The following is a 27654-nucleotide window of genomic DNA, read 5'->3' as shown; positions in this document are numbered from 1 at the left end:
TATCCTTTTCGGCCAGTAACGGCCACAGGTCACAGCTCCCTCCCACCGCTACCATGTCCGCCACCGCTATGTCGGTCGCTCTCCACCACCGAGACCACAACGCCAACTCCCACCGCCACCCCTTCCCCTCCTCGTCCCTGATCTCCGCCTCCGTTTTCCGCAGTCGCAGGGCCAAGTGCAGCCGCAGGATTGTGCCCCCGTCCTCCGCCGCCGGCACCGGCGATTTCGAAGGTGAGGTTCGTGCACGGTTGTTCCGCCAATTCAAATCAACGTTTTCGGTGTTCTAGAAGGAAATGAACTGCTCCATTTTTTTTCCATTCAGTTTGCATGCTTATTGTTAGTTGAAACTGAAACAGTGAGACTGTGTCATTAAGTCAGCTGCCGTGGAACGTTTAGGAATGCTTGCTAGATGGCCAGTGATTTTGGTTGTTGCATTACAGCCTGCCACCCACCAGTCACCAGACATGTATAGACCGCGACAAACTCCGAACAAGTATAGACGGCCCCTCTAGTAGCAAGGTTTTGAGAAGCTACTGATATGATGGAAAGCCTAATGAGGAAAAACATTATCATGATTAATGTTTGAGCTGAAGGACTCATATAATTACATGCCTGCTGACTTTCTGTAAAGCTTATCGCTGACAACTATAAAAAGGGAGAATCTGTACCATGGAAGATTTGGGTGGCTAGATGGTACCTTGGGGACAAAAATGATAACATAAAAACACGGAACCATGTGAAAGTAGAGTAGTGATGATCTTTACATGTACTTGCTATTTAGGAGGCCGTTTGAGAGCTCCAGTCCGGGAGAGCTCCCCACTTCACCCGTGTTTCATCACAGAATTGGTGCAATGATGGATTTTGAACTTCCCTATTTGTTTCTGTTCACATGCTACAAAGCTGATTTTAATTGTGGCCAAACTCATTGGTATGCACATGGACCAAGAATGACTTGCAAGATATAATTTCATTCGTCCACTTCAGTATGTGGCGTGTATTGATTGACAAGAAATTTCAATATGCAAACACAATCTCTGGCAACAGGCCAAGAGTACCATAGCTATCCATCCTTTGGAATAGTTACTGTTGCCATTCAAAACATATCTGCCTTATTCTCGGAAAGGTAGGCTTAGTGACGGAGCCAGCACTCAAATAGTTGGTCTACAGAGTTTAAAAGATAGTTCAGTACAAAATTTCGAGATCAAAAATAGCAAAACTCAGATTTGTCTTTCAAGCTATAACCAAGAATTTATCAAACTCGCAGATTTCCTCTTCATATTTTAAGTCTTTGTAAGAAACACAAAAATCATTCTTAGATCTAGCTACAAAGAGTAATACACTGCTATTGTAATAATTAATTAACTAACTAACTAACCATTACGAAGACACTAGTAAAATAAAAGGGAGCGAGACCAATGTACTAGCACATCAAGACAACAAAGTAAGGAGACAAGGGAAGGCACTCCCTGCTTGCTGGTCGCCGACTTGCCGAGGTGGCCCACGGCCCGCCTGCATCCAGCCCTGCACGTTCATCCTGCCTGAGCTGTATCAGTCACAAGTGGCACTCGCTATGTTGGTAGTTCGGAGTTGGTGATAGCCAAGGCAGATGGGCTGTTCTTCTATTGAATTGTCGGCGTGTTGGGCAAACAGGCTTATTGATGATATAGGCTGGTGGGGATTGCCTACTGGGTTTATGGAAGAGCAATGAAGGGGGAGTTGGGTAGCAGGTTGCAACGTGAAATCACTATATTTAAACAATCTTTGAGGGAAATTTCAATATACGTGTGTATTATAACTACTTGATAACTGTTTATTTACCTAAAATAATTGTTGTACATTGTGCACCCATGTCATATGCTCAGCCATGGGTAGGCTTCAAGGTTTAGTATCTTAATGTTGAAAATTGGATAAATAGATGGAGTTCTTAAATTCGGAATGCCTGAGCTGATCTGTAAGCTATTCATGATGGGTAGTGACTGTTGGTTAACCCATACAAAGTGTTATACTAGTACCAAAGAAAGTAAGCATATCCCCATGACCAAAATTTATTTCTCATCCAATTTCTGTTGTAACTTGCAGAAAATGATATTAGCATCACATCTTCTGCGGAAGTATGGACGGAAGAACAAACATTGAAATATTCTGTTAACAAGAATATATTGCCTTCATCAACCACAAGAGCTACTTCCTCCATAGCAGGCTCCGTTCCTCTTAGCAGCTTCCATCATTATCCCAACAGCCAACGTTCTTGTTTTACTTCCTCAAAACCAAACCATGACAATCCCCATAAATACAACTATTCCCCAAAAATTCCTAGGCGGTCTATCGTCTTGCTCCCTGCCTCCTCTCTTCTCCTCTCTGTTTCCTCCTCATTTGCCGTAGATGATGCAAATACTCCATCCACCTCTACAATTGACACAACTATCACAGATCGCATATTCATGGACTTCAGCATCTGCCCAAGCTACTTTAGCTCTGACCGCACGTTAGGAGCTGAACTCTCTTCATGCCCTGATTCTGAACCTCTTGGCCGTGTAGTCTTTGGTCTCTATGGTCGGCTGCTCCCCATCACTACTGCCAACTTCAAAGTTACGTGCACGGCTTCTGCATATCGAGGCACACTTGTGCACAAGCTCCGCCAAGGTCAGTTCTTTGCTGCTGGCCGCCAAGGTCCTCGGCGTGATAAAGGTGTGGTCCAACCTCCCTCAAGGCTTTTGAGCAATGCTGAGACTGTTGACCCTAAAGCGTACCAGCTGAGACACTTAAGGCCTGGCACACTATCCTTGTGCCTTGGACAGAATGATGATGACGATAGCATCAAACTCAGCCCCAATTATCACAATGTTGAATTCCTGGTTACTACAGGTCCAGGGCCCTGTCCAGAGCTTGATGGTCAGAACATTGTCTTCGGAACTGTTTTGGAAGGTGAGTACTTCTCTCAGAATCATTTTTATTAGATGGTATCCCAGATTTTGTGTTGAATATCGTGCAAGAATTTAATATGCTCCCCTTGATATTTTTGAATAACATACAATATTTGACGAAGCTATGTTATTTGTAAATTGATTAAACTAATTGACTAATGCAAAGATTGGTATGACTAAGAGCACATGTAGTCTAAACATTAACCTTCAGGTGATAATACTGGTGCAAGCTTTGTTTACACATCATCTGTGCATGCCATAGTTCTTCAGAAAAGCTCATACCATTAATGAATGAATCAATGTAGCTCTTCTGACAGAGAGCCATGCCATCCTCATTTTTGCTCCACATGTCTTGGCAATTCGCCGTGGCTTATGCCTGTGATTTAATAGAATTCGGCAGATTAGGGAGGAAGATCAGCATTGAAGGAACCATACAAGATCGTCAGTGAGCTGTTGTTACATAATTGACTACATGACCCAAACAGAATCTAGTTTTGCTTGGCTAATTTAAGACATGTCATCTCTTTCTTCTTTGACAATATTCCTTTCATACTCATTAGTATTTTCAGGAACAGTCATGCCTATGGGTAACTAAAAGCACTTTATCTATTAAGTTAACTGCCCCCTGCCTACAACAAACCTCATACCCGCCAGCTCCTGCACATGCACACAGCTATACTCATACAAATGCACTCTGCAAGCACACAGTTACTGATTCAGGTGTGTAAATAAGTTGTTTTCCTAGTAGAACTATAACAAGTTGCTCCTTGTTGCGGTCTTATAAAGGGTAAATTATCTACGTGTACCCCCTTTTCCCTTTTTCCCTCGAAGGTGTATCTCATATCATAGAAGGGGTGCCAAGCGACAAGTTCACAACGCCGTCAAACGGCTTAGCGTGCTTGGTAACAGGGCCAACACCTCCTACGGAAGTTGGATGTTGATGCTCGTCCACGGCTTGGTGGGGTCCGTGCGTTGCAGCCACGCCCAAGGGCATCGAAGAGCAGTGCAACCTCAGGTAGGGGATTCCCCCATTCTCCCTCTGGGAAGCAACTTTGTTCCACACCACCAGACAGTGCCCTCCATTCATGTCCTTCCCTCCCTTCCACATGACCCCCCCCCATAGAATCCCGAGAGTATTTACTGGGATGTCGAGGGAGAGCATGGCGTGTATGGACATGGCTGCGAGGGTGGCCTTCATGATCTTTGTCCGACCCCCTGTTCAACAACTTGGCTCCCCATGACGGCAACCTGTTGGCGGCCCAATCCACTAGCGGTTGTAGCTGCACTGCTGTTGGCTTCCACGGACCCAAGGGAAGCCCGAGATATGTGCACTAAAAGGCCTTGATCTTGCATTGCATCCCCTGTTGCACTATCACACTCTGCTCCAGCCCACACCGGATGAGGTGGGCCGCGCATTTGGCCAGGTTCATGCGGAGACCAAAACCCTCTCCAAAGTCCTCGACTAAGGCCGCATACGTAGCCACATCCATGAACGTCAGATAGCAGACCCTCATTTGCTTCCTTTTGAATCATGTAATTGAACACCGCCATGACAAAAAGCAAGGGGGACAGCAGGCCCCCCTGCTGGAGACCCCCTTGTTGCAGATGAGAACCCTTGGCACCCCATTGAGGAGAACCTTAATCGTTGCCGAAGAGAGCATGGTGCAGATCTAGGTGAAGAACTTCTCACCAAAACCCATCTTGGCAAGCACCTGGAGCAAAAATGCCCAGTCCATGGTGTCAAAGGCCTTGGTTATGTCGAGCTTGGACATCACCAAACTCACCATTGAGGTGCTGTGCTGTCCCTTGGACCAGCTGGAAGTTGTCATGCGTGCATCTCCCGCCTATGAACACACTCTGATGTGGTCCTACCAACTTAGGCATAGAAGGCGAGAGATGGCTGACGAGAACCTTCACGACTAGATTAGCCCCACCGGATTAGGCTAATAGGGCGGAAGTCCTTCACCTCCACCTCATCCGGCTTCTTGAGCAAGATATTGATAAGAGCATGATTAATTGCTCCAACGCCCGGTAGTCTCCACATCAAAAACAGGCAAAAGCGTCCATCACATCCGCCTTGATGATTGGCCAATATGACGTGTAGAACCTGCCCGTGAAACCATCCAGGCTAGGCGTCTTGTCCAGGCGCCCTGTCTTTTTTACTAGGACTTGATCACTTGCCACACCTCCTCCTCTGTGAACTCATCCTCAATTGCGGCTAGGTCATGTGTTGGAAGCCTCAAGTAAATCTAGGTCAATCGTGTGTCCCCTCTTGGGTGCATCACAAAGCAGCTGGTCAAAGAATTCATCCACAGCTAGCACCTTATCTGCGTGCTCAGCGAGAAGCACATCATCCACCCTCAAGTGGGCCACGAAGTTCTTGCGGCGCCTACCACTCGCGTAGATGTAGAAGAAGCGAGTGTAGGCGTCACCCTCCTTCAACTCTGTCGGACAATGATCCTCTCCAGTGAGGCAAACCCCATGAGTTTCCGCTTGAGCAACCACCTCAAGCTACGCTCCCCCTCGGAGACCTCTCTTGACTCCATCGCTACACCCAATCTCAGAATGAGCTCGGTGGCAATTAGAATTTGAAGTTCGTTGTTCCCAATGAAACGATCACTCTTGCTCGTCAGCTTCCTAGTGGTGGTCTTTAGCTTAGCATGCAATCTTTTGAAGGGGTTCTCAATGCATGGTGTTGACTTTCATGCCAGGCACAGTGGCATGAATCACTCGCCTTAGGCCAAAATGCTTTGAAGCTTTGAAGTGGAAGCGCTTTCCCACCTTCATTTGCACCGATAGTCTTAGCAACAACGGGCTATAATCCGACGCACTTGAGCCCAATGCCGTCAGAAAAGAGGCAGGGTACTCAAACTCCCAATCAACTGCCGAGAAGACAAGGTCCAGCTTCTCTAGAGTGGGATGCTCCCTCTTGTTCGACCATGTGTGTCGACGTCCATTAAGGCACATCTCCTTGAGCTCAAGGTCTCCTAAAACCCACCGAAACTTGCCCATCATATTCCGGTTGAGGAGGTCATTACTCTTGTCCAGGATGTTGACTATAAGGTTGAAATCACTCGCCACCACCCAGGTCACCTACCACCCAGGTCACCTGATATACTTCAGCTCTTGAAGGATATTTTTTTTAAATATAAGGCCATACAGCCCGATTTTATAGATAAAGCCACCGACCACACAAGTTCAGGATTACAACGGATTCGAAACCCACCACTCAACAAGTCCGGAACTAGAAACGAAAACACAGAACCAACAAGGCTCACGTCGGTCAGGATTACAACAAAAAAAATAGGGATGCACGTGAAATAAAGCCGTCTCCACATGCCCACCTGCGTCGCCATCATCCTCCGCCCCTCGGCTGCGCCCTAAGCCTCCTAATCTCGTCCATGGCCGCGTCCAGTAAGCCCCTTCGGTCTGACCAGTACCCTCAATCTCTGCATATGCATCGACATTTGAAACAACGCAACAACAGGGTTATTGATCATCTTCCCCTCAATAGCTAGCTTATTCCTAATATTCGAAAGTACCCAACTTTGGGCCGTGGATGTTAACCAAGCTAGCCTACGAAGGGACCCCGACAAACCTTGCACGATACCCAAGAATTGGCCCGCCCCAGTCGGATTCCAATCACACTTCAGGAGCTCCCTCACTACCACCCACATAAACTTAGCCAGGTGGCATCCAAAGAATATGTGGTTACAATCCTCTCTCTCCCCACAGAGAGCGTAGTTCCCATCCGAAGGACCGTGCCGCTTTACTAGCTGGTCCGCAGACGGGAGGCGACCCCTAACCATTTGCCAGAGGAAAATCTTGATTATGGGCGGGACCTTGGTTTTCCAAACATCCGAGAAATGTGTGACCGCCGCCCCTAGGGATAACATACAGTATATGGAATTCGTCGAGTACTCCCCTGAGGCCTCGAGACCCCAAGATACCTTATCATAGCCCTGAAAGGGTGAAGATCAAAGACCCTACAAGTTGGTCCATCAACCGTTTCAGCCAACCAAGGGTTCTCTTGAACCTTATGTGCCATCCCTCAACAGTTCTAACCCCTGCAACCGTCGCAAAGGGGTTATCACAACAGTCGGACAGACGCGGGAAGCTCTCCTTGAGCGGGCTCGACCCCGTCCACCTGTCCAACCAAAATAAGTCCTTCCGTCATGGATCTGGTGTTTAGCCCCTAGTTTGAAATGCCACTTCAACTTCTGAATGACATTCCAAAACTGTGGTCCTGCGTCAGGACAGCCGGAGAGAAAACATCATGTTCACCCTGATATTTTGCGCGGAGGAGGTCCACCCATAATCCTTGCCTGTCTTGGTACAATTTCCATATCCACTTTAGTATTGAGGATTCCCAAACCCCCAAATTCTCGCGGCTTGCAGACCGTGGCCTAGTCTACAATATGGTACTTCCTTTTAGTACCCACCCCTTCCCAGAAGAAGCGAGACATAGATTTATTCATCGCTCCATGCGTCGAGTCCTGAAGGAGGTATAATCCCATCGCAAACATCGGGAGGCTCGAAAGGCATGAGTTTGTCAGTTCTAGCCTTCCCGCGGAGGCTAGGAATAGGCCTTGCCAAGGGTTAACCCTATGACCCACCTTCTCAGTTAGGAAGTACCAATCCACAACTGAGAGGGCCTTACCAGACACTTGTAAGCCCAAATATTTCATCGGTAGGTGATGTCTACGCACACTTCTATTCTTGTAGACAGTGTTGGGCCTCCAAATGCAGAGGTTTGTAGAACAGCAGCAAGTTGCCCTTAAGTGGATCACCCAAGGTTTATCGAACTCAGGGAGGTAGAGGTCAAAGATATCCCTCTCAAGCAACCCTGCAATTACGATACAAGAAGTCTCTTGTGTCCCCAACAAGGCCTAGGGATCATACTTTCACTAGTGGACACTCTCAACAATGATACCATAATTGAATACATAAATATTATCACTTCACTACGCTACTCTGAACCACTCTCCGGTTTGATAATAAACACAAATTCACTGCGTAGGGATGCATAAGCACTCCTTAAAGTTCGCATTCCCAATCTATGGACTCCCCACGTTATCACTTTGAGCATACAAAGATGGTACTAACTAGACACCACAATTCATAAGTATTTCTATAAATTAAGCATAAGAAACAAACACGGTGTGCACACTGTCACCTTCACACCGTTGGACAAGGTGTCCCCGGAGATCACATAATAAAACCACTTGAGTAGCACAATAGTTGAAGAATAACATCTACATATTCAACTAGATTACAAAGCTCATGATCACATAAAGATCATACATAGACCACATAGCTACTGGTAAAGCCCTCAGCCTCGGGGGAGAATTACTTACTCCTCATCACGGGAGTCAGCAATGGCGATGAAGATGGCGGTGGAGTTGATGGAGACGGCTCCGGGGGCAATTCCCTGTCCCGGCAGGTTGCCGAAACAGAAACTTCTGTCCCCCGAATCTTGTCTACGATGGCGGCGGAGCTACGGAACTTTTCGTGGGCGGAGGCTGATTGATTTAGGGTTTTTGCGTCGGGAGCTTTATATAGGCAGAAGGGCGAGGTCCGTGGAGGCCAGGTGGCCCCACACCACCCCTAGGCGTGGGCCAGGGCCAGGCCGCGCCTAGGCATGGTCCGGCCACCCTGTGGCCTTCCTTCGTCTCCCCTCTGGACTCTGGCTTCGTTACGGAAAAATAAGATCGATCTTCGGCTTTTGTTTCGTCTAATTCTGAGAATATTTCTGGTACAACTTTTCTGAAATACAAAACAGCAGAAAACAGGGAACTGACACTGTGGCATCTTGTCAACACGTTAGTGCCGGAAAATGTATAAAAGTGCAACGAAGTGTAAACAAAACATATAGCAATTGGTGTAAAACAAGCATGGAGCATAAAAAATGATAGATACGTCTGAGACATAGTAGGCTACCTGCCTTAGTGACCCTAGTCACAACTGCCTCGCTCTTCGCGAGATTAATCTTAATCTTGAGACCCGACATGTTCTCGAAACACAACAAAAGCAGTTTAAGGTTGACTACTCCCATAGTAGATGGTTCAACCAGAATCATAGTATCATCTGTGTATTGCTGATGAGTAACTCCCCAGGATCAAATGGGACACAACTCCCTGTATATGTCCCGCCACATTTGCCCGTGGTAAAAAGTTGCCAGGGCATCCACCATGAAGTCGGAAAGAATTGGGGAGAGAGGTTTCCCTTGATGTACCCCCGAGCATTTCGAAAGTAAGGGCCAATCTCCATTAATATTTATGGCCGTCTGTCCCCCAGAGACTAACTGCATGGCGTTGCACAATGCCAGCTGAGAAGCCCTTTCTCAGCAGCACCTCGCTCAGGAATCCAAGTTCATTCTCTCATAGGCCTTCTTGAAATCGAGTATCAGCAGAAGACCTTTGAGTTTCTTAACTCTGAGTTCATGAGCAATCTCATGAAGTGCCAACACGCCCTCGTGCAGGCTACAACCTTTAATGAAGGCCATTTGACTTCGATCAATCGTCCTATGGGCTATTGGGGAAGTCTAGTAGAATAAGCCTGCAATAAACTTAAAGATGACATTTATGAGAGCAATGGGCCTAAATTGCCTAAGAGTGTCCACCCCTTTAACCTTTGGAATAAGCAAAATAATGCCGTAATTTAGTCGAGCAATGTCTACCCTCCCTAGGGCAAAGTCATTAAGGATCCCAAGAATAGGGCCTTTAAGGAGGGATATTCACTTTGGCTCATAGGAGCATTTGCTCCCACTATGTGAATCTACATTTTGAAGTTTCAAAAAATTCTAAAGTAAATTTTTTCATGTACATCTACACATTTTATGTTCGTGCACAAGTTTTCAAAAGAAACTAAAAAAATTTGTGGCTCCTGTAAAAAAGACAAATTTTGATGCTATAACACAACTACGTACAGGACATTTTTTTGTCTTTTTTGTACACGCCACATAAAATGTTGTTTCTCCATGAAAACTTGTGCACTAACAAAGAATGTCACGATGTACACCAAAAAATTTATGTCAGAATTTTTTGACATTTTTAAAATTATTTTTTAATTATTTTGTATAATGGGAGCATTTGCTCCTATGAGCCAAAACGCCACCTCCCTTTAAGGATCTCCCAGAACCTTTTAAAGAACACTACCGGTAGCCCGTCCTGTCCCGGGGCAGAGTCTGGTTTCAAGTCAGCTAACACCTGGTCCAGTTCCTCCGGTGAGAAAGTGAGTGCCAGGTCCTTGTTTTCCCCATCCGAAATATGTTTGTCTTCCGGCCAGAGATCTGGGGCGAGCGAGAAATCCCTATCTTTGCCTTCCACCCCATGAGCCCATGGTAGAAGCCGTAAATATGGTCAACTAACTCATGCGGCTCCGAGACCTCCCCAGTGTTCGTAAGCAGTCTAGGACATTTCCGTCGTCTTCCATTGGCGAAAGCATGAAAAAAGGCACTGCACGAGTCCCCTTTCAGCGTCCACTGGAGGTGGCTGCGTTGCCGCTAGTATTCCTCCTCCAAATAGTCTAAATGGATAATCTGATCCTCCAGGAAGTACCAGAGCGCCCATCCCTCCTCGTCTTGTCCCACAAAATCAGCAGTGCTATCCAGGTCCGCGACTTGCCGCAGTAGGCCCTCCATAGCAGCCCCTTCTGTTTGCGAAGGTTGGCACCCCACCCTTTGAGGAATTGTCTCAGCCCTCGATGGAGCACTGATGGGGTTCGGAGGCAGCCATAACAAGCTGAATCTTCTGCTTCACCAGCTCCCCAAAGCCAGGGACCCCAAACCACCACGTTTGGAAGAAGCGGTCTGATCTCTTCATCCCCTTCTCGCCATTATCAAGGATCAGAGGGCAGTGGTCCGAGCTGATATGGGTAACCAGGAAAAGGGTCTCCCACCCAGTAGACACAAAAACCCGATCCAACACCGAGCGAATCGGCGAGGAATGATTGTTGGTCCAAGTAAACCGAGCCCCTGCTCGGCTAATTTGTGTAAGAGCTAGCCCTGCCAGCGCATCGTTGAAATCGGCGCACCCTAGGCCAGTTAATAACCCCATTGCTTTTATCCTAGGCACCTGGATTAGGTTGAAGTCGCCGCCCGCCACCAGCGGGAGCTGGCAGGCTGCAACTTCCGCCTCGAGTTCACCCAAGAACTCCTCCGCCTTAGCATGATCCGCATAACCGTAAATCAATATGAAGCGCCATTTTACGTTGATGTTCCTTATCATAATATCTGCACTAAGAAGAAGGATCCCATCCTCCAGCTTCCCACCTCGAAGCATTCATCCCTGAAGCCGAGGAGCATACCACCCGAGTGCCCCACGGCTGGCAGCCATCGCCAAGCAAATTGGCCTCCGTGCTCCAGGTGGAGCATTAGAGCTCGGCCACGGAGAAGTCATGCTTAATGGTCTCGTGGAGACCAATAATATTGACACGTTTCTTCTGAAAATTTTCCTTGATTTCCATCTGCAAGGCCGTCCTAGCCGACGCAGCTCCCTTCACATCGGGATCCTAATCCCTTCTCACATAGCGGTGACGTGATCACGTCGTCTTGGCTTGGAAAGCCTCCGCAGCAGCTTCCGCAATGCGGGACGCCTCCTCCAACTCCAGTCGATGGGCCATAGTAGTGTGCGCCGCTTTCACCTGCTCCTTTGCGCGCAACAACGAAAGTGCCTCTGCAGGCGTGCCCGCGCTAGGGCTAAACACAACCCCACTATCCAGAATAACAGAAGCCATGTGGGAATCAGGAATGAGACCAAGTATTTCAGAGTTCATACCTTTCTTCTTGATCTTGTTCTCCAGGTTGTACTGCGCCGGCACTGCACCTTTAGCAGCACGGGATTTCCTGCCGTCGCATCTTGGTTCATGAAGCTCTTGCGCAGTGAGGTCGTCTGTGTTGATGATGGGTGGCGCGAGTACGGGATCGCCTTGGATCGGCGACCTTGCGCCAACGCCAAATCCGCGAGCGCCTCCTTCTGTAGATCCTGTTCCTCCACCATCGACACCTTTCCCGCTACAACAGGCACGTCCACGCCAGTCCCGACCGCCACTAGGCCCTCAAGATCTTCCTCCGAAGGACCAAGCGTGCACCATCTTGGAAGGAGGTCCACCAATGTTGTCCACCGCCAAGAAGGCCATCGGGTCCAAGGCCTCGGAGACTGTCTCGGTGGACATCATCGAATCAATAGCTCCCTGTTGCGAATTGCGCCCAGCCGAAGTTAGCGACGACACCATTAGTTCCGCCCGGCCACCCCGAGTTTGTTGCACGTGGAAGAGAGAAACAGGGCCTCCTTGCCCAACTTGGAGCCGTACTAGAAGATCGGGCCTATCAGCAGGGCGGCCACCTCCTTTCCGAGCGACGGTACCGGGGCACTCTGGGAGCCCAGTCCAGCTCCGTCCGCCGCCTTAGTGCCAGATGGCCGGCCGGCGCGCCTTGTCCCGCCTACTTTACCTGGGCCTACTCAAGATTCTTCTTCCGTCTTTCGTGCTTCCATATCAGTAGACACATCATCCGAGTCGTCATCATCCATATCAGTGTGTGGAGGCGGTGGAGGAGCCCCCCCTGAGCCACCAACACTCCCACGGGGCGGCACCTCAGCTTGAACCCCAATGGTGTATCCCTCGCCATTCACACAAAGCTAGATCGAGCCCTTGATACGTTGTGGGAAGCGGCATTGGAAGCGCATCCTCACATGTTCGCCGTCCCTCTTTTGTATCGACAACTCATCCACATCAAGTTTCCTCTCATCCACATCAAGTTTCCTCACGATCATCACCATTGCCGCTCTCAAACGCTCCTTCGTCATCAGATCCTCGCGCACCCCCGTGAGCCCAGCTCGACTGTAACACCATAGTAGGCCCGGGGGAGATGAAAGCCTCCCAGATGGTGGTGTCAGTCTTATTGAGTGGTAGGAACAGTTTACTGTTGCCAGTGCTAAGGCACATAGTCTCACGCGAGGGGAAACCAACTGAGAATTCAGAGTCCGAGAGTCGACGGACCTGCCAGTCCACAACTCATCCACTAGGTGTTTCAGCTCATCGGAGAGCTGTTCCTCCGATAGTGGCGCAACAGGGAACTTGATGATAGCTGCAAAGACCTCGCCCGGGTGTCCCCCACCATGGATCGGCTCAACATCAATGTTGAAGAACCCACCCCTAGTGATTGGCATGGCCCATGGATTGCAAACGCAGCGTGTTACATACCCCTGGACGGGCAGTTAGCAGAGGTGTGCCCCTCCCCGCTGCAGATCACACACACGCTGCAGATCACACACACAGTGGGTCAAAGGTGTATTCAGATTGAAAGTGACCTTCCACCGGTGCCCCTGTCTTGGCTATACCCAGCTTGTTCTTCCCTTTAGATTGCGCCTGGCTGGCGCCTGACCCGCTCCCTTGGGCCTTCTTGCCTCGCCGCCGCGGTCTCCCTAACCAGCGGAGCCCGCCCGGTCCCTCGGGCCCTTGGTGTACGACGCCTGTTGCAGCTGTTGCTCCTTGCGCATCGCCTCCTCCCTCCTCACTTGTTTCGGCTACCACGACGGCGGTGAGTCCCAATAATCATTGTCACGATCCTGGTACCGGTTCTCGCCTTGGTAGCGGAAGGCACCCTCGTGACGACCGCCACCCTCCTCCTGGTACCTGTAGCCGCCGTCCTGGCGGCCAACGTTGCCGTCACCATTGTGGCGGCGTCCGCCGCCGTCTTGGTGGCCACCGCCACCATCTTCCCTGTAGGCTTTTGGGGAAATTGTGGATGGGTTGGTCACTTGGACCTCCACACCCTCTCATATATATAGCTCAACTTAGGCTTACATGTTAACTCATACACTAGAATAGTCTAGACACTACTACTATACTAACACTCCCTAGAATACTCTAGACTTTGCTAATAAACTAACTTAGATTCTAGCACACTACTTGGAATATTCTAGACTTTCCTAGGAGACTACTAATCTCCAATTCCCCTAGAGCATTCTAGACTCTACTAGAGTACTATTACACTAATCTTAGATTCCAACACTCCCCTCAAGATGGGCGATGGATATCTATCATTCCCATCTTGTTACATACCAACAAACATTCCTTACTACCTAATCCTTTGGTTAGACAATCTGCTATTTGTTCTCTAGAGGTTACATGGCTTAACTTCAAGGTTCCTTCGTCAAGCCGTTCTTTAATGAAGAATCGATCTATTTCCACATGCTTTGTTCGGTCATGCTTGAACGGGATTGTTAGCAATGTTTATTGCTGACTTGTTGTCGCACCAAAGATTCAATGGCCCTCTCCGCGAGTAGCTTCAATTCGATAGGAGGCCTTTCATCCATAACATCTCACACAAACACACCGCCATTGCTCTATACTCTGCTTCTGCAGTTGATCTTGAGACCACATGCTGCTTCTTGCTCCTCCAAGATACCAAGTTTCCTCCTACGAAGACACAAAAGCCAGATGTTGACCTTCTGTCATCAAGGCAACTTGCCCAATCGAGCGTCACAATATCCCTCCACACTCAAGTGCCCATTGGCCTTGAACCATAGACCTTTTCCAGGACTTCCTTTCAGATAGCGTAAAATTCTATAAGCTGCCTCTAGATGTCCACTTCTTGGGTCATGCATGTAGCGGCTCACCACACTCACGGCATAAGATATATCAAGTCTCGTATGGCATAAATAGATAAGTCGACCAACAAGCCGTTGGTAGCGCTCTCTATTAGCTTGGATCTCCCGATCGAGCACATAGTCGGTGATTTTGCTCAATAGGAGTTGAAGTAGGCCGACACCCAAGCATACCAGTCTCATTGAGTAGATCCAACACATATTTCCGTTGAGAGATAACTATTCCTTTAGGAGATCTCGCAATCTCAATACCCAAGAAATACTTGAGTTGTCCTAGATCCTTAACCTCAAATTCTCTGCTCAATCTCATCTTCGATCGGCTTATTTCATCATTATCGTCTCCGGTGATAACAATGTCATCCACATAAACTGCAAGGATGGTAATACGACGCCACGAATGCCTATAGAACACGGTATGATCCCTATTACATTGCTTGTAACCCATATTGCGCATGGCTCTCCGGAACCTATCAAACCATGCCCTTGGTGATCGCTTGAGACCATATAAAGACTTCTTCAATCTGCACACCTTCCCCGGGTGTTGGAGTTACTAAAGCCAGGTGGAATGTCCATATAAACTTCTTCCCGGAGATCTCCATGCAAGAAAGCATTCTTGACATCCGAGTGATGCAAGGGCCAACCAAAGTTAGCGAGCACAAGAAATAAGAGTTCTTATAGTACTCATCTTTGCAACAGGCGCAAAGGTCTCGTCATAGTCAATCCCATATGTTTGACTGTAACCCCTTGCCACCAACCTTGCCTTGTATCGTTCTATTTTCCCTTCTGGGGATTGCTTCACGGAATACACCCATTTGCGAGTAATCGGACGTTTTCCAGCTGGAAGAGTAACAAGATCCCATGTATTGTTCTTCTCAAGAGCTTTCATTTCCTCCAACATGGCCTCGTACCACTTTGGGTCTTGTTTTGCTTCTTTCCAATCTCTTGGGATCACCACAGATTGCAATGATGCGATGAAGGCCCTGTAGTTCGTAGATAGAGATGCATATGATACATAATTAGCAATGTCATGCTCCTCCTGGTACCAATTTGGAGGTTTTCTAGCTGCAGCTCGGGTTCCTTTTCTTAAGGCAATGGGCAAGTCCATTGAATCCCTCGTAATAGATGGACTGCGTCATCGGACAATTCATCGGTTTCAACACCTGTTGGAGCATGTTGCTCCCCGCACCTGTGTGTCACTTGTCGTGGGAACCTGTTGTTGCACATGTTGCTCCCCTGCACTGTGTGTCACTTGTCGTGGGAACTCGTTGTTGCTGCTGCTCATGCTGCGATTTTCTCCGTGTATACACTTTCAAGTTCTCTTCCTTGTTTGGCTTTCTCCATCTCTCTTCACTTGTAGCTTGTCTCCTTGTAGACACCCTTAGATTTTCTTCCTCATTTGGCTTTGTCCATCTCTCTTCACTCGTAGGAGATGGAATTGAACCAACAACAACTCCGGATGGTTCATGTTCCTTTGTCCTCAAAAGTTCACTCCCCACTCTCGACTAGCTTCGATTGTGCTAGGAGAGTCAAAGTCAAACAACGAGCTGAGGTCCGTCTTCTCTCCATAGAACGGCTCAGACTCTCTAAATGTCATATCCATGCTAACAAATGTTCTCCGCTTACTAGGGCTCCAACACTTGTAGCCCTTTTGTCCGAGATGGGTATCCAATGAAGATGCACTTCACAGCACGAGGATCCAATTTTCCCACCGAAGGTCTATGGTCTCTAACAAAGCAAGTACACCCAAACACCTTTGGCGGAACGATGAACTCATTTTGGCCATAGATCATTTCATATGGAGTCTTCATCCCAAGCACTCTTGAGGGCATCCGGTTGATGAGATAAGTAGCAGTCATAACCGCTTCACTCCACAAGAATTTGGGCACATTCATGGTAAACATAAGTGATCGAGCCACCTCCAGCGAGATGACGATTCTTCCTTTCAGCTACTCCATTCCGTGGAGAAGTATCGGGACATGAAGTTTGATGAAGTATTCCTTTTTGGGAAAGAAAATTGCCAAATTCATTGTTCACATACTCCAGTCCCATTATACGTCACGATAATTTGAATACTAGCGTTGAAGCGATTTTGGACATATGCATAGAAGTCCTTGAAGCATGTAAGCACCTCACTTTTATGTTTCGGAAGATATATCCAAGTCATTCGGGAGTAGCAATCAATGAAGGTGACAAAATACTTCATCCCGCTAACGAGACCACCGGGAAGTCCATACATCGAGTGAATCGAGTACAAAGGGCAACGTGCTCCGCAGTCCACGACTCACATATGATGTCCTGGTGTGTTTTCCAAACTCACATGCATCACACACAAGTTTTTCTTTGTCCACCTTCATTTCTTCAGGGAATATCTTACTCATAGTATCAAAGGACATATGGCCCAATCGACAATGTTGGAGTATCAACCTTGCCTCATCATCATTGGTAACAAGCTGTGAGAGCGATGCACAACGCTTCATCGGTTTCCCTTCTATCCAAGTACCACAATCCCTTATGTCTCACACCTATCCCAAGCCTCCTTCCAGTCTTCCTCTTTTCAATTATACAATTATATCGATCGGCAATTATTCGACAATCAATATCATCAACCAAAGAGCTCATAGACACCAAACTCACCGGAAACGATGGAGCATATAATACCGAAGACAATGTAATGGACGGAGTGCATTTCACTCGTGCCGACCCCTTTCACAGAGTTGATAAGTTCCATCGGCTGTTTGGATTGTCTCTTTATGCATGGGTGGATGTGGAGTATATGATGCAAACTCACTCCACTTACCCGTGACATGTGCTTGATGCTCCCGAATCCGAATCCAATTTGAACAAGTTCCATTTAATGCGGGAGCCCGACTTGAGATTGCTTCTTCGTTTGTGCAAGATTCACACAATTTCCTAGGATAGTTGTTTTTCCACTTTGTTTTGGAATTTCTGCACTCTCCCTTGATTGTCTCAACTTCTCAATCTCCTTGAGCAATTGAGTCATTTTCTCAAGTAGCTTCTCAATTGTTTGATTCTCCCCCATTGATCAATATTGCTGAAAATCACCAACAAACCAGCTTATGTGCTTCTTCTCTTCTCTGCTATATTTGACCTACTCTTGCAGATCTCTCGACCCCTCTGGATCTTTCTTCTGGCTGCACACGCAGCTTAGGTCTCTCCTCTGTCCTCTACTCGCACACGTAGAAATCAGCACCTTTGCTTCTCCCTCTTCACTCGCAAGCCACAAGCAGCTGCACCTCACCCAGCTGCTCCCTTCACCACCACACCGAACTTTGCAAGATTCACCACCACTCCGAACGCTGCGGACGGTTGGCTCCGCACCTCTGCAGCAGCTCACATCAACACTTCTACCCGGGCAGCACTCCACTCCTCGGCCCGTCCGTTGTATTTCCCCTGGATTTTGCGGAACTCCACCTCACTCCACCGAATCACCACGGGCAGCCCGTAGCACACACCATCACTGCCTCTAGCTCCGATACCATGTAGGCTTTTGGGGAAATTGTGGATGGGTTGGTCACTTGGACCTCCACACCCTCTCATATATATAGCTCAACTTAGGCTTACATGTTAACTCATACACTAGAATAGTCTAGACACTACTACTATACTAACACTCCCTAGAATACTCTAGACTTTGCTAATAAACTAACTTAGATTCTAGCACACTACTGGAATATTCTAGACTTTCCTAGGAGACTACTAATCTCCAATTCCCCTAGAGCATTCTAGACTCTACTAGAGTACTATTACACTAATCTTAGATTCCAACATTCCCGACCCCTGTCGCCGGGCCCGCCCTTCTCCGGTTGCCTCCTGGAGTTCCCATCGTATCTCCGCTTGCGCCCCTCATCAAAGCCCCGCTCCATGACCACCGTTGCGAACGAGCGCAACAACGGCGACGGATCTAGGACTCGCCTAAGTAGCCGATGTGGAGGGCCAAAAGGGTCACCTAATCTCTTCCCCAGTTCACTCTTTGGCAGGGAACCCTAGATCTGGTCGAGCGCAGCCGATGGGCATCCAAACCCACCTAAATACCCACCCCTCCCGTAGGCCTCCCTCTGGCCCCGAAAAAAGCTACCCCAATTGCTCGTGTTGGGGCCCACATATCAGCTGGTAGAGGCCACCCCCTTCCAGCCCAGTAGGGACATCGCAGATGAGCGGAAAGACCTGGTCTGCTGGGCCGCCCGCTCCCTCAGATTGAGCCCCATCTAGGACCATCGCGTGCAAGACGCCCAAACCGCTGCGGCGACAGCGACCGCGCCGCCCGCTCCCCTGTCCCGGACCAATCGGGTCAGCACTGTCCCTGCGTGGCGGCCCGTGGCGTCCCCGCCCCAGCCCCGGAGAGCCCACGGACGCCGGCGTGCACCACTCCTTCGAGACACCCCGATACTGGCGCCGGTTGCCATCGCCCACGTCTCCCATCCATTCAAAGCGAGGGGCGGCGAGTGTCGGAATCTGGAGCCGCGGCCAGCCGGAGCAAAGGCTTGCCGACGGCCATGGCGGAGAGAGCCCCCGAGCTCCTCTGCCCGCTAAATGAAGCTCCCAAGTAGGACAGACGTTGTTGGCCAGATAGGTGGACTACCTAGTTCCCTTTCCAGATCCGAATCCACCCAGTTGTTGTCGTCGTCGGCGGCGGCAGACGAGCTGCCCACCTCAGCCTCCCCTGGCCGTGCCCAGAACCTTCCCGGCACATCCCCTCCCCTGGGGACGACACTTAGCCCAGGCAGCCCTTGCTGTGACCGTCGTCGCACGCTGGTGACCCTGGCGAGGCCGCCGTCGAAATCAAATTTGAATCGCCAATTTTGTCGCACGAGCCACGGACATACCTATTCGCACGACCCCAACCACCGCTCCTGAAGGAATAGAAGCCTATCTGCGTCGGCTTGCGGTCCATAGACTAGTCAGCCACCAGCCCGCTGCGCCCACGGGGCAAACATGCACTGTTAGGCAATTCACTAGAAGGACCTGGCGTGCTTTGCTGAGCCCGTTTTCGTTCAGCTGGTGTTTCGTTTTTGGTGGTTCGTGATGGTCGGTCTTGGCCTATGCGTGTTGTTGGATGGCAATGCACATACTAATCGCGTGTTTTGATCATAGTTTTAAATAGCCTCGCAATGGTAATAGCAATTATCCACTATAGCGTAATTTTGATCGGCTATGCCTTTTTGGAGGGCTGCCGCTATTTGCGATAGCCCACTATTTGAAACATAGGTTTTGGTGCATCACCCCTAACACCTAGGACGGGCCAAGGTGCGCCTCCTAACCCTTTCCTTTGCGCCCCTTTTGCAAGACTCAGCGCAGATACATTACAAACAAATTAGCAGGGTGAGCATTCCTCACCGCTATATGAGGCAGAGAAGTAGACTTTGTTAGACCAGATGTTGTGCATCGTTAAGCATCTCTCTGAAAAAATATGTCCTGGACAATGCTTAGTTGATGCGGGATAGCAACTATGCATGTCTTCAAAAATTGTGGAATCAAGTGCAAACAAGCTCTCATGTATCACACAGCTTCCCAAATCCCAATGTGTAAAACACATACCATGTTCAAAGTTCACATATACAGCACCTACAGCACCAGAATTTTTTCTCCATAGCATGTATCAGCAAGGGGACGTAGCTAAATGTTATATTTTAAGCACTCAAGTTTTACATAACTGAAGCACCACGAAAACTAATCTTTAATGAACCCAGCAAAAAAAGAATTCTCATGCATATACAGATACCATACATGTTCTTTGAGTAAGCATGCTCATGGTTGAGCAATGATTTAACACCACAAGTAATAGTATTTTGCAGACTGAAAAACAGTTACAGCTTCAGTTTCTTGTCACATCACATCAAACAATAACCACATAAATCTTTATAGAAATGAGCCATCTCTATATATTTAAAATACTCTTTGAGAGCAAGAAATATCATATCCAGAGTGAAGCCATGAGATTAGAGCGGAGGTTGTTTCATAAGCTGCTGAGCTCCCTATTAAAACCTGAAATAAAGTTATAGGAGAACATGGACATGAGAACGGCAACGCATCAACTTCTAATATACTTAACTTGTAGTGACAGTGTGTCAACACCGCCATGGAAATTACATAAGGTTAAGAAAACTGAAAGACACACTTTTTATATTTGTACTATGATAATTCTACACGAGAATATACACACCTACCACACCAGCATTACATTAATAAGCTTTAGATATGCTTGATCTATTAGGTCAATATTATAGGGTTTAGAACTTTAGATAGCAAACATTATATATGAACTTCCCAAATACTTCTCTATAAAAACATAGACATATAACTAATTGAACAAGAATTGACTGGAAAACTGATTCTTACAGACACAACATGTGAAGAATAATACAACAATGAGACAAAAACTATGTCAGACATCATGCCATCACTTTTTCTTTTACAAATTTTCCGAAAACAACTGTTGATGTCCTTGCTGATCAATAAATAGAGCTTGTGGAGACGCGATGATATCCACATGGCCCTACACAGAGGTTATGTTGCTTCTCCAGCGGACAGCTGTTGATTTCTTTGCTGATCAAGAAACAGAGCCCGTGGAGACGCCATGATATCCACAATGCCATACACTAAGGTTTTGTCGTTTCTCCGGCGACTAATGTGGTCAGGATGGTCGCAATTCTCTAGGAACCCCTTATAACTGGATGAGCCAAACTTGTTCATGAACTGTTGAATAATATGTTCAATAAAGCAATACAAAACTCACAATCAACTAACTGATAAATGGCGTCCTTTCTGCGATTTGCATTGCAAATCAAACTTGGTACTGCTATCGCCCTAAAAACCTAATACTCCCATAACAAACTGGAAGTTAACATTCACTAAGTTGAGATCTACATTAAATGATACAATGATCAACATTCATTCAATACACAAAACCAGCCCAGTAGCTGATCAGTTGAAAAAACATGCAAACTTGTAAAAGAGGGGGCGCCAATAATAGCTTAGTAATTTGGTAGCAACGGATATTGATACTGATACACAACAAGAAGGGGTAGATATCATAGGAAAATGAAATGATAAATATTTTCTTAAGTCGGTTGGCCAATATTTTCTTAAGTCGATTGGCCATTAATTATCTGAAGAAATAAGACACAAATTTACACGTTTTAGCTAATGCAGTCCCTGGACTTCGCATCAAAGTAATTCGCCGGAAAAACAAGGATAAAAGTCTGATGTGAATGCATTCGTTATCTTCAAACATGTGTTTCTAAACTCAATGGAACTATTAAACAAATCACGTGGATGTAGAAAGATCAAGAGAAGTATCACAAAACATGTATGATTATTGAACTATTAGCTTTATCCTTGATGGCTGCAACTATAATTACTCAATTAGGAATCCCCTAAACTCAAATGCCTAGTCAATGATCACCGGGAACAATTAGACATACAATAGAGAAAGAGCCGTGATGCAGCATTGCAGATATGTTCAAAAGAAAGAAGCCGTGAGGCACCACCAATACCCTAGAATACACCACCATGACCACCATGAAGCATCCTCCATACCCTGCCTTACACGATCATTAGCAGAGCATGAACACTGGCGTCATAAATATATGCGACCAGCGCGTTGGCTTTTTTTTCTTAAGCGCAACCCAAAGCATTGAATGAAGGGAGCACAGAAAAATGCTGTTCCAAACACAGTAAAAATTTCATGCAGACTAACATCGTCATGTTAATCACTCGATAAAGCAGTCCCCATTAAGAACAGCTGAAGAAAGGCAAAATGTATACATAACAGAAAAATCGAGGACCGGTAACATGATTTTTTTTTCCCCGTCAAGATGCTAGAAGCTCTTGCTCAGCACCTTTACACTAAAAATAAAACTCCGAAGAGAATGTGCTATCAAGTTTGGCACACCGATCAATTATGTATATAAGGAGGTTTCCATACGGCATAAGTGCAAAGAAAGAGTACTCACCTATATTTATTGGTATATCATTCGGCTATAATGAAAAGATTTAAGACTAATACAGTGTATCCATGATGAACAATAAGTTCAGATAAGTTTGTTGATAGATCAAGCCCCATGTCTTGGATAATAAATAAAAAAGGAGTTGCGCGCAGCATACAGTAATACTCCCTCTGTTCCGATTAAATCGACGCTAGCTCGCGGAGGTGTCCTGTTAATAGCTAGCTAGCTCACGTCGATTAAAACGGAATGGAGGGAGTATCAAGTTGATTTTAGCTTTCTGGAAGAACAATTTAGCTAAGACATAGAGACCATATTCACTAGTAATTGTTAGTACTCCCTCCGTCCATAAAAGGACGTCGAAGATTTGTCAAAATTCGGATGTACCTATACACTAAAAGTGTCTAGATACATCTAAATTTAGACAAACTTATAACATCTTTTTTTGGACAAAGGTAGTACATTCTTTGCCCTTAAAGTCAGCTAATTTGAAATCTCGTGACTTGCCAACAAAATACTTAAAAAAGATGTTAACTTTTCTTTAAAGACTATTTCCCCAAATCCACTATTCAAAAAATCGGCCAAGATACCGATTTTTATCGGCCGATTTATCATGAATCGGGTGGTAACCGATAAGATTTTAACATATCGGCTAATTTATTGCGGCACTGATATTTCGGTCGATTTTATGTTTGAGAGCTGATATTTCGCCCGATTTTCACTCCGGTGACCGATATTTCGGCTGATTGTTAGTCAAATTTCGCTGAAATTCGGTATGGTAGTCGATATTTTCATCCTATGTTCTTGTAGAACTGTGCATTAGCTCACATTTTCCATATTTATTGATTCAAATGCAAAGAATCAAGGTAGTACTTCTGTTGAATGCTCAAATATTATTTTTACATAATTGTAGAAAATTTAGTGTTGAAAATTAGGATTTACAAAAAACTAAGTCGGTAAATGGACGACCGATAAAATCGATTAATCGTCCGATAAGCGGTTAATCTCCATTTTGAGGCTGGCTGATAAGTTAAGATTAACGATTTCTTGAACATTGCCCAAATCCGAGGAAATACATTGGCATAATATATATTATAAACCTAGGATAACCAAATGTTTGGACTTCTGTGCATAAGAATGAGTTGATACTAATTTGAATTGCATAGACAAAATTATGTATAACCTTAGAAAGGAGTTGATCCTTCAAGCCAAATAGCATGGGAACATTAGAAGGAGAACCTAAACAATATCAGTGTTTGCCATTCATGCGCACTTGTAAAATAAGAATTCAGTGCGAGCTCGTCCTTCTAATTATAAAATGACACCATGGGGGAAGAAGCCCCAGGTCTATATTAATTGGAAGATTTGGTGCATACGCGCGAGAACGGAGTCTCGAACTCGGGCGGGCCGAGTAGTATCAGCACTGCCTAACCACCAAGCTATGCCTCGGTCCACTTCTAAATATGAAATAACTGTTGACATTCTTACTGACCACTTTTTTATGTGCATAATGGAGCATAAATTGTATCCGGTTAAAAATATTTAAACAGCACAGATGGAAAGCTTGCAATGGATTGTCGATCGCAATATGACAGGTCTGAGATTTATCACACAAATATGATCTTAAAATGTGATATGCCCCTGCATATATTCAATGAAAGATGTAGCAAATCTAACCTTGATCGATGAAAGTGGTGTTGGACTTTAAATTGTTGATTTCCTTCATACATCTACTGATCTACACATGCAAATTATACCAGTAAATTTCTTAAAACTCTGAAAGAATAATTAATAATTTACTCATAGTAAAACCTTACCACACCAAAAATCTGATTGGAAAGAGGAAGGTCAATCGCTTCTGTTACCTGCGATAAGCCAGACTACTTTAGAGCACAGGTAAGTCCCGCGCCCAACAGTCCGACATATGCTAGGCCGCTGATGCGCGGATGCACAGATCTGCGTGATGCGAACATGTAGCGTGTGTAGGCAGAATCAATTGGAGGCAGTTCACAACATGGGCATGGATGCCCGGATCGAAATCAGCCATCCTAGCTAGATCAAAATTGATTTCAGAGATCAAAATTGTGTTTCGGCTCCCTTAGGTATCACGTCTTCATCACTTGCCTCCGTCAACTTTACCATTGTCCTTTTCGTGATTACTGCTGCCCATGTCATCTTCATCTTGTATATTTCATGGGATAAACTGAGAATAAATGCCGAAGTTTATACGAATGGCTGGGCGCCTGGAGTAATATGCGATGCTAGGGCGTAGGGCTACACATACAGACATAGAAAATCCAAGACCAAAATGATCGGGGGAGGAGCCAGGGTACGGACCTTGCGGCCTCGCGGCGGGGAAGGAAGCACACACGCGGGGAGGGGCCTGGAGCCGGCGTTCGGCGGGCAAAGGGAGAAGGCACAGCCGCTAGCCGGCGGCGGAAGCGGGGGCTGACACCCTGCGGCTGTATGTTTTTCGCTGGTTTGCGATTTCTCTTGGACTTGGCTGAAACACGATGGAGAAGGCGTGCACAAATAGGCTTGGGAGTTCCACACTTTGATCCAAACGAGCCAACCTTGTACAGCCGAGCGGTAGGCCCAGCGAGAGCGACAGGCGAATCGACCACAGCGCGCGTGAACCCTGGGAGCTTAGAGCTCTTAGAAGATGGTTTAGTGCGGGTTTGTTATGGTACCACGCTTGATTTCCAAGCTACTAGAATCCCACCGCTTAAACCAACCGAAGGAAGGAAGAAAAACCAATCGAAATCTCAGCCCAGACACCGACACACCACCGAGTAAGGAATGTTTTCCATTCCACTCTCCTGGAAACACACCATGCTTGCACCTTATAGGTTCACAAGCTTGCCGTGCCAGAGTGTTAAGCCCGCGCATGTTCCACACCAAAAGGCTAAAGTAACCAGATAGGAAAGCTACGAGCTGGCACAAAACAACCCGTTCTCATCGGCCTCCGCCTCGAGAGGGAGTGCATCCGGCGAAGAGAGCCAACACCGCCGCTTGTCTTCCCTCGCCCAAAGGTTCATCAAAGAGGCCAAGTGCCCCTCCGGGGCCTCGCCATAGATCACTTCTCCCTCCCAAGCAATGCCCAACTAGATCATGAGCGCCCTCTACTGCCGCTTGATCGGAGTCCCCGCTGTGAATCTTCCCGCCAGCGCCTCGAAGACACATATTTGTTTTCTTACAAACAATTGAGCAAGTTGGTTGGTATCTGTACTTAACTATATGTAATTATTATAAATATTTTTTCCTAACTGGACATGTGTTCTGTGCAATTTCTCTGAATACATAACTCTCAAGTACCCCAGCATTTTGTAAAACAGCCTCATGCTCTTTTCTTTATTGCTCGGTCTTTCTCGATATTACTGAAAAGATAGAAGCAACTTGGCTGTTGGTAAGAGAGTGATATATTAATAATTGGTCCTTCAAATTTTATTTAACTGTTGTTCTGATGTTCGCTTCATTCATTATGTAGGAATGGATATTATCACCAACATCGCGACAATCCCTACCTATAAACCTGCTGAAAGGATCCAATTCTTCAATGATTTTGCGCAGCTGATTGGCGATGAAAGGGCTCAATCTGCTAGAGCTATGTGGGATCGACCACAAAAAACCGTATATATTAGCGGTTGTGGGGAGCTGAAAGTGACCAAGCCATCTCTTTCTCCTCCTAGTTTACCATGATAAACTGTATACATGTAATTTTTAGTATATTTACTGATCATTCCTTTTATAGCTGTATATAGGTATGCCTCCATAACTATAACTGTTCTTCCAGAAAAAAATTGTGGTTTAACAAACTCAGATTGGTTTCTGTAGATATATTCCTTCGCGATTTTTTGCCTGGGCTATGACTATGGCAAAAGGCACAATTTCTTTTATATTTGGGTTACATTTTTCAGTCTGTATATATATATTTTTTTGGTTTGCACAGTCATGGATGAGATGCTCTTTTTTCCTTCCAAGACGTGTTGTGTCAGGGAGATGTTCTCTTGGTCTGGATAACTAGCTTCTCTCCTGCAGCAAATTTTAGTACAGCTAGTGGCAAATTTTAGTACAGCTAAACCCAAGGCAGTCTAGAAAATAGTGGCATGGATAAAACCTTACCCCAGTTCTTACAAGTTGAATATTGATGCAGCATACTCTACAGATGGCTCGGGGGCAGCGGGGGCTGTTCTGCGCAATAATAAGGGACAGGCTATGGCTCGTCCTGCTTGTCCACTTGAACAGTTGATTGGTCCAGATACTGCGGAGGCCATGGCTCTTTTAAAAGGGTTTGAGTTTTTGGAGCAGCTGGGTTGTTCTTTGGTGATGGTGGAGTCTGATTCTTTGGAACTGATTCAAGCCTGCAATGGGGAGACTGAAGTGTAGAGCCATGCTGTGATCTTTACTCAATGTTTTCTGAAAACTAGTAATATGTCTAATATCTCCTTCAAGCATTGTCAAAGGGATGCAAATCAGGTGGCGCACGAATTGGCCAGGAATTCCTTTCAGTTGAAGGAAACTATCTGTTGGGATGGTGACCCCCTACTTTTATTCTTCGTTTTGTAATTCGTCATGTAAATGTCCTCTCAAATGAATAAAGCACCACCAGGAACCTTTTTTTTTTAACAAAAAAGAGCTTCTCAGCTGCAACATGGACTCTTTTTTAGTTTTATTTGTTACATTTTGTTAACTTAGCTTATTTTGGAGAAGGCCTACGATAAGATACCGCGACACGTCATTTGGTGGGTCTTGGAGAAACACAAAGTCCCACCAAAGTACATTACTCTCATCAAGGACATGTACGATAATGTTTACAAGTGTTCGAACAAGAGATGGCGATACCGATGACTTCCCGATTAAAATAGGACTACACCACGGGTTAGCTTTGAGCCCTTATCTATTTAATTTGGTGATGGATGAGGTCACAAGGGATATACAAGGAGATATCCCATGGCGTATGCTCTTTGCGGATGATGTGATCCTAATCGATGATAGTCAAATGGGGTCAATAGAAAGTTAGAAGTTTGGAGACAAACTCTAGAATCGAAAGGTTTTAGACTTAGTAGAACTAAAACTGAGTACATGATGTGCGGTTTTAGTACAACTAGGCACGAGGAGAAGGTGGTTAGCCTGGATGGGCAGGTGGTGCCTCGGAAG

General features: G+C 46.4%; 1 protein-coding gene across 1 annotated transcript; it reads left to right on the top strand.

The window, feature by feature from the left end:
* On the top strand, positions 1-26413 carry LOC124685173 (peptidyl-prolyl cis-trans isomerase CYP28, chloroplastic). Its single transcript, XM_047219504.1, has 3 exons — positions 1-231; positions 2080-2925; positions 25985-26413. Exons 1-3 carry the CDS (start codon positions 54-56, stop codon positions 26194-26196), a joined length of 1236 nt encoding a protein of 411 aa, XP_047075460.1. The 5' UTR covers positions 1-53; the 3' UTR covers positions 26197-26413.
* Positions 26414-27654: the final 1241 nt, after the last annotated feature.

Source organism: Lolium rigidum, chromosome 1 (assembly GCF_022539505.1).
Source record: "Lolium rigidum isolate FL_2022 chromosome 1, APGP_CSIRO_Lrig_0.1, whole genome shotgun sequence".
Lineage (NCBI taxonomy): Eukaryota > Viridiplantae > Streptophyta > Magnoliopsida > Poales > Poaceae > Lolium > Lolium rigidum.
Note: the sequence above shows the minus strand (reverse complement) of the source record. Positions and strands in the feature narration are given on the sequence as shown.

Coding starts and splice junctions, on each gene's coding strand:
- LOC124685173 (XM_047219504.1), top strand. CDS start 54: ATGTCCGCCACCGCTATGTCGGTCGCTCTCCACCACCGAGACCACAAC. Junction 232..2,079: donor CGGCACCGGCGATTTCGAAG/GTGAGGTTCGTG, acceptor TGTAACTTGCAG/AAAATGATATTAGCATCACA. Junction 2,926..25,984: donor CTTCGGAACTGTTTTGGAAG/GTGAGTACTTCT, acceptor TTCATTATGTAG/GAATGGATATTATCACCAAC.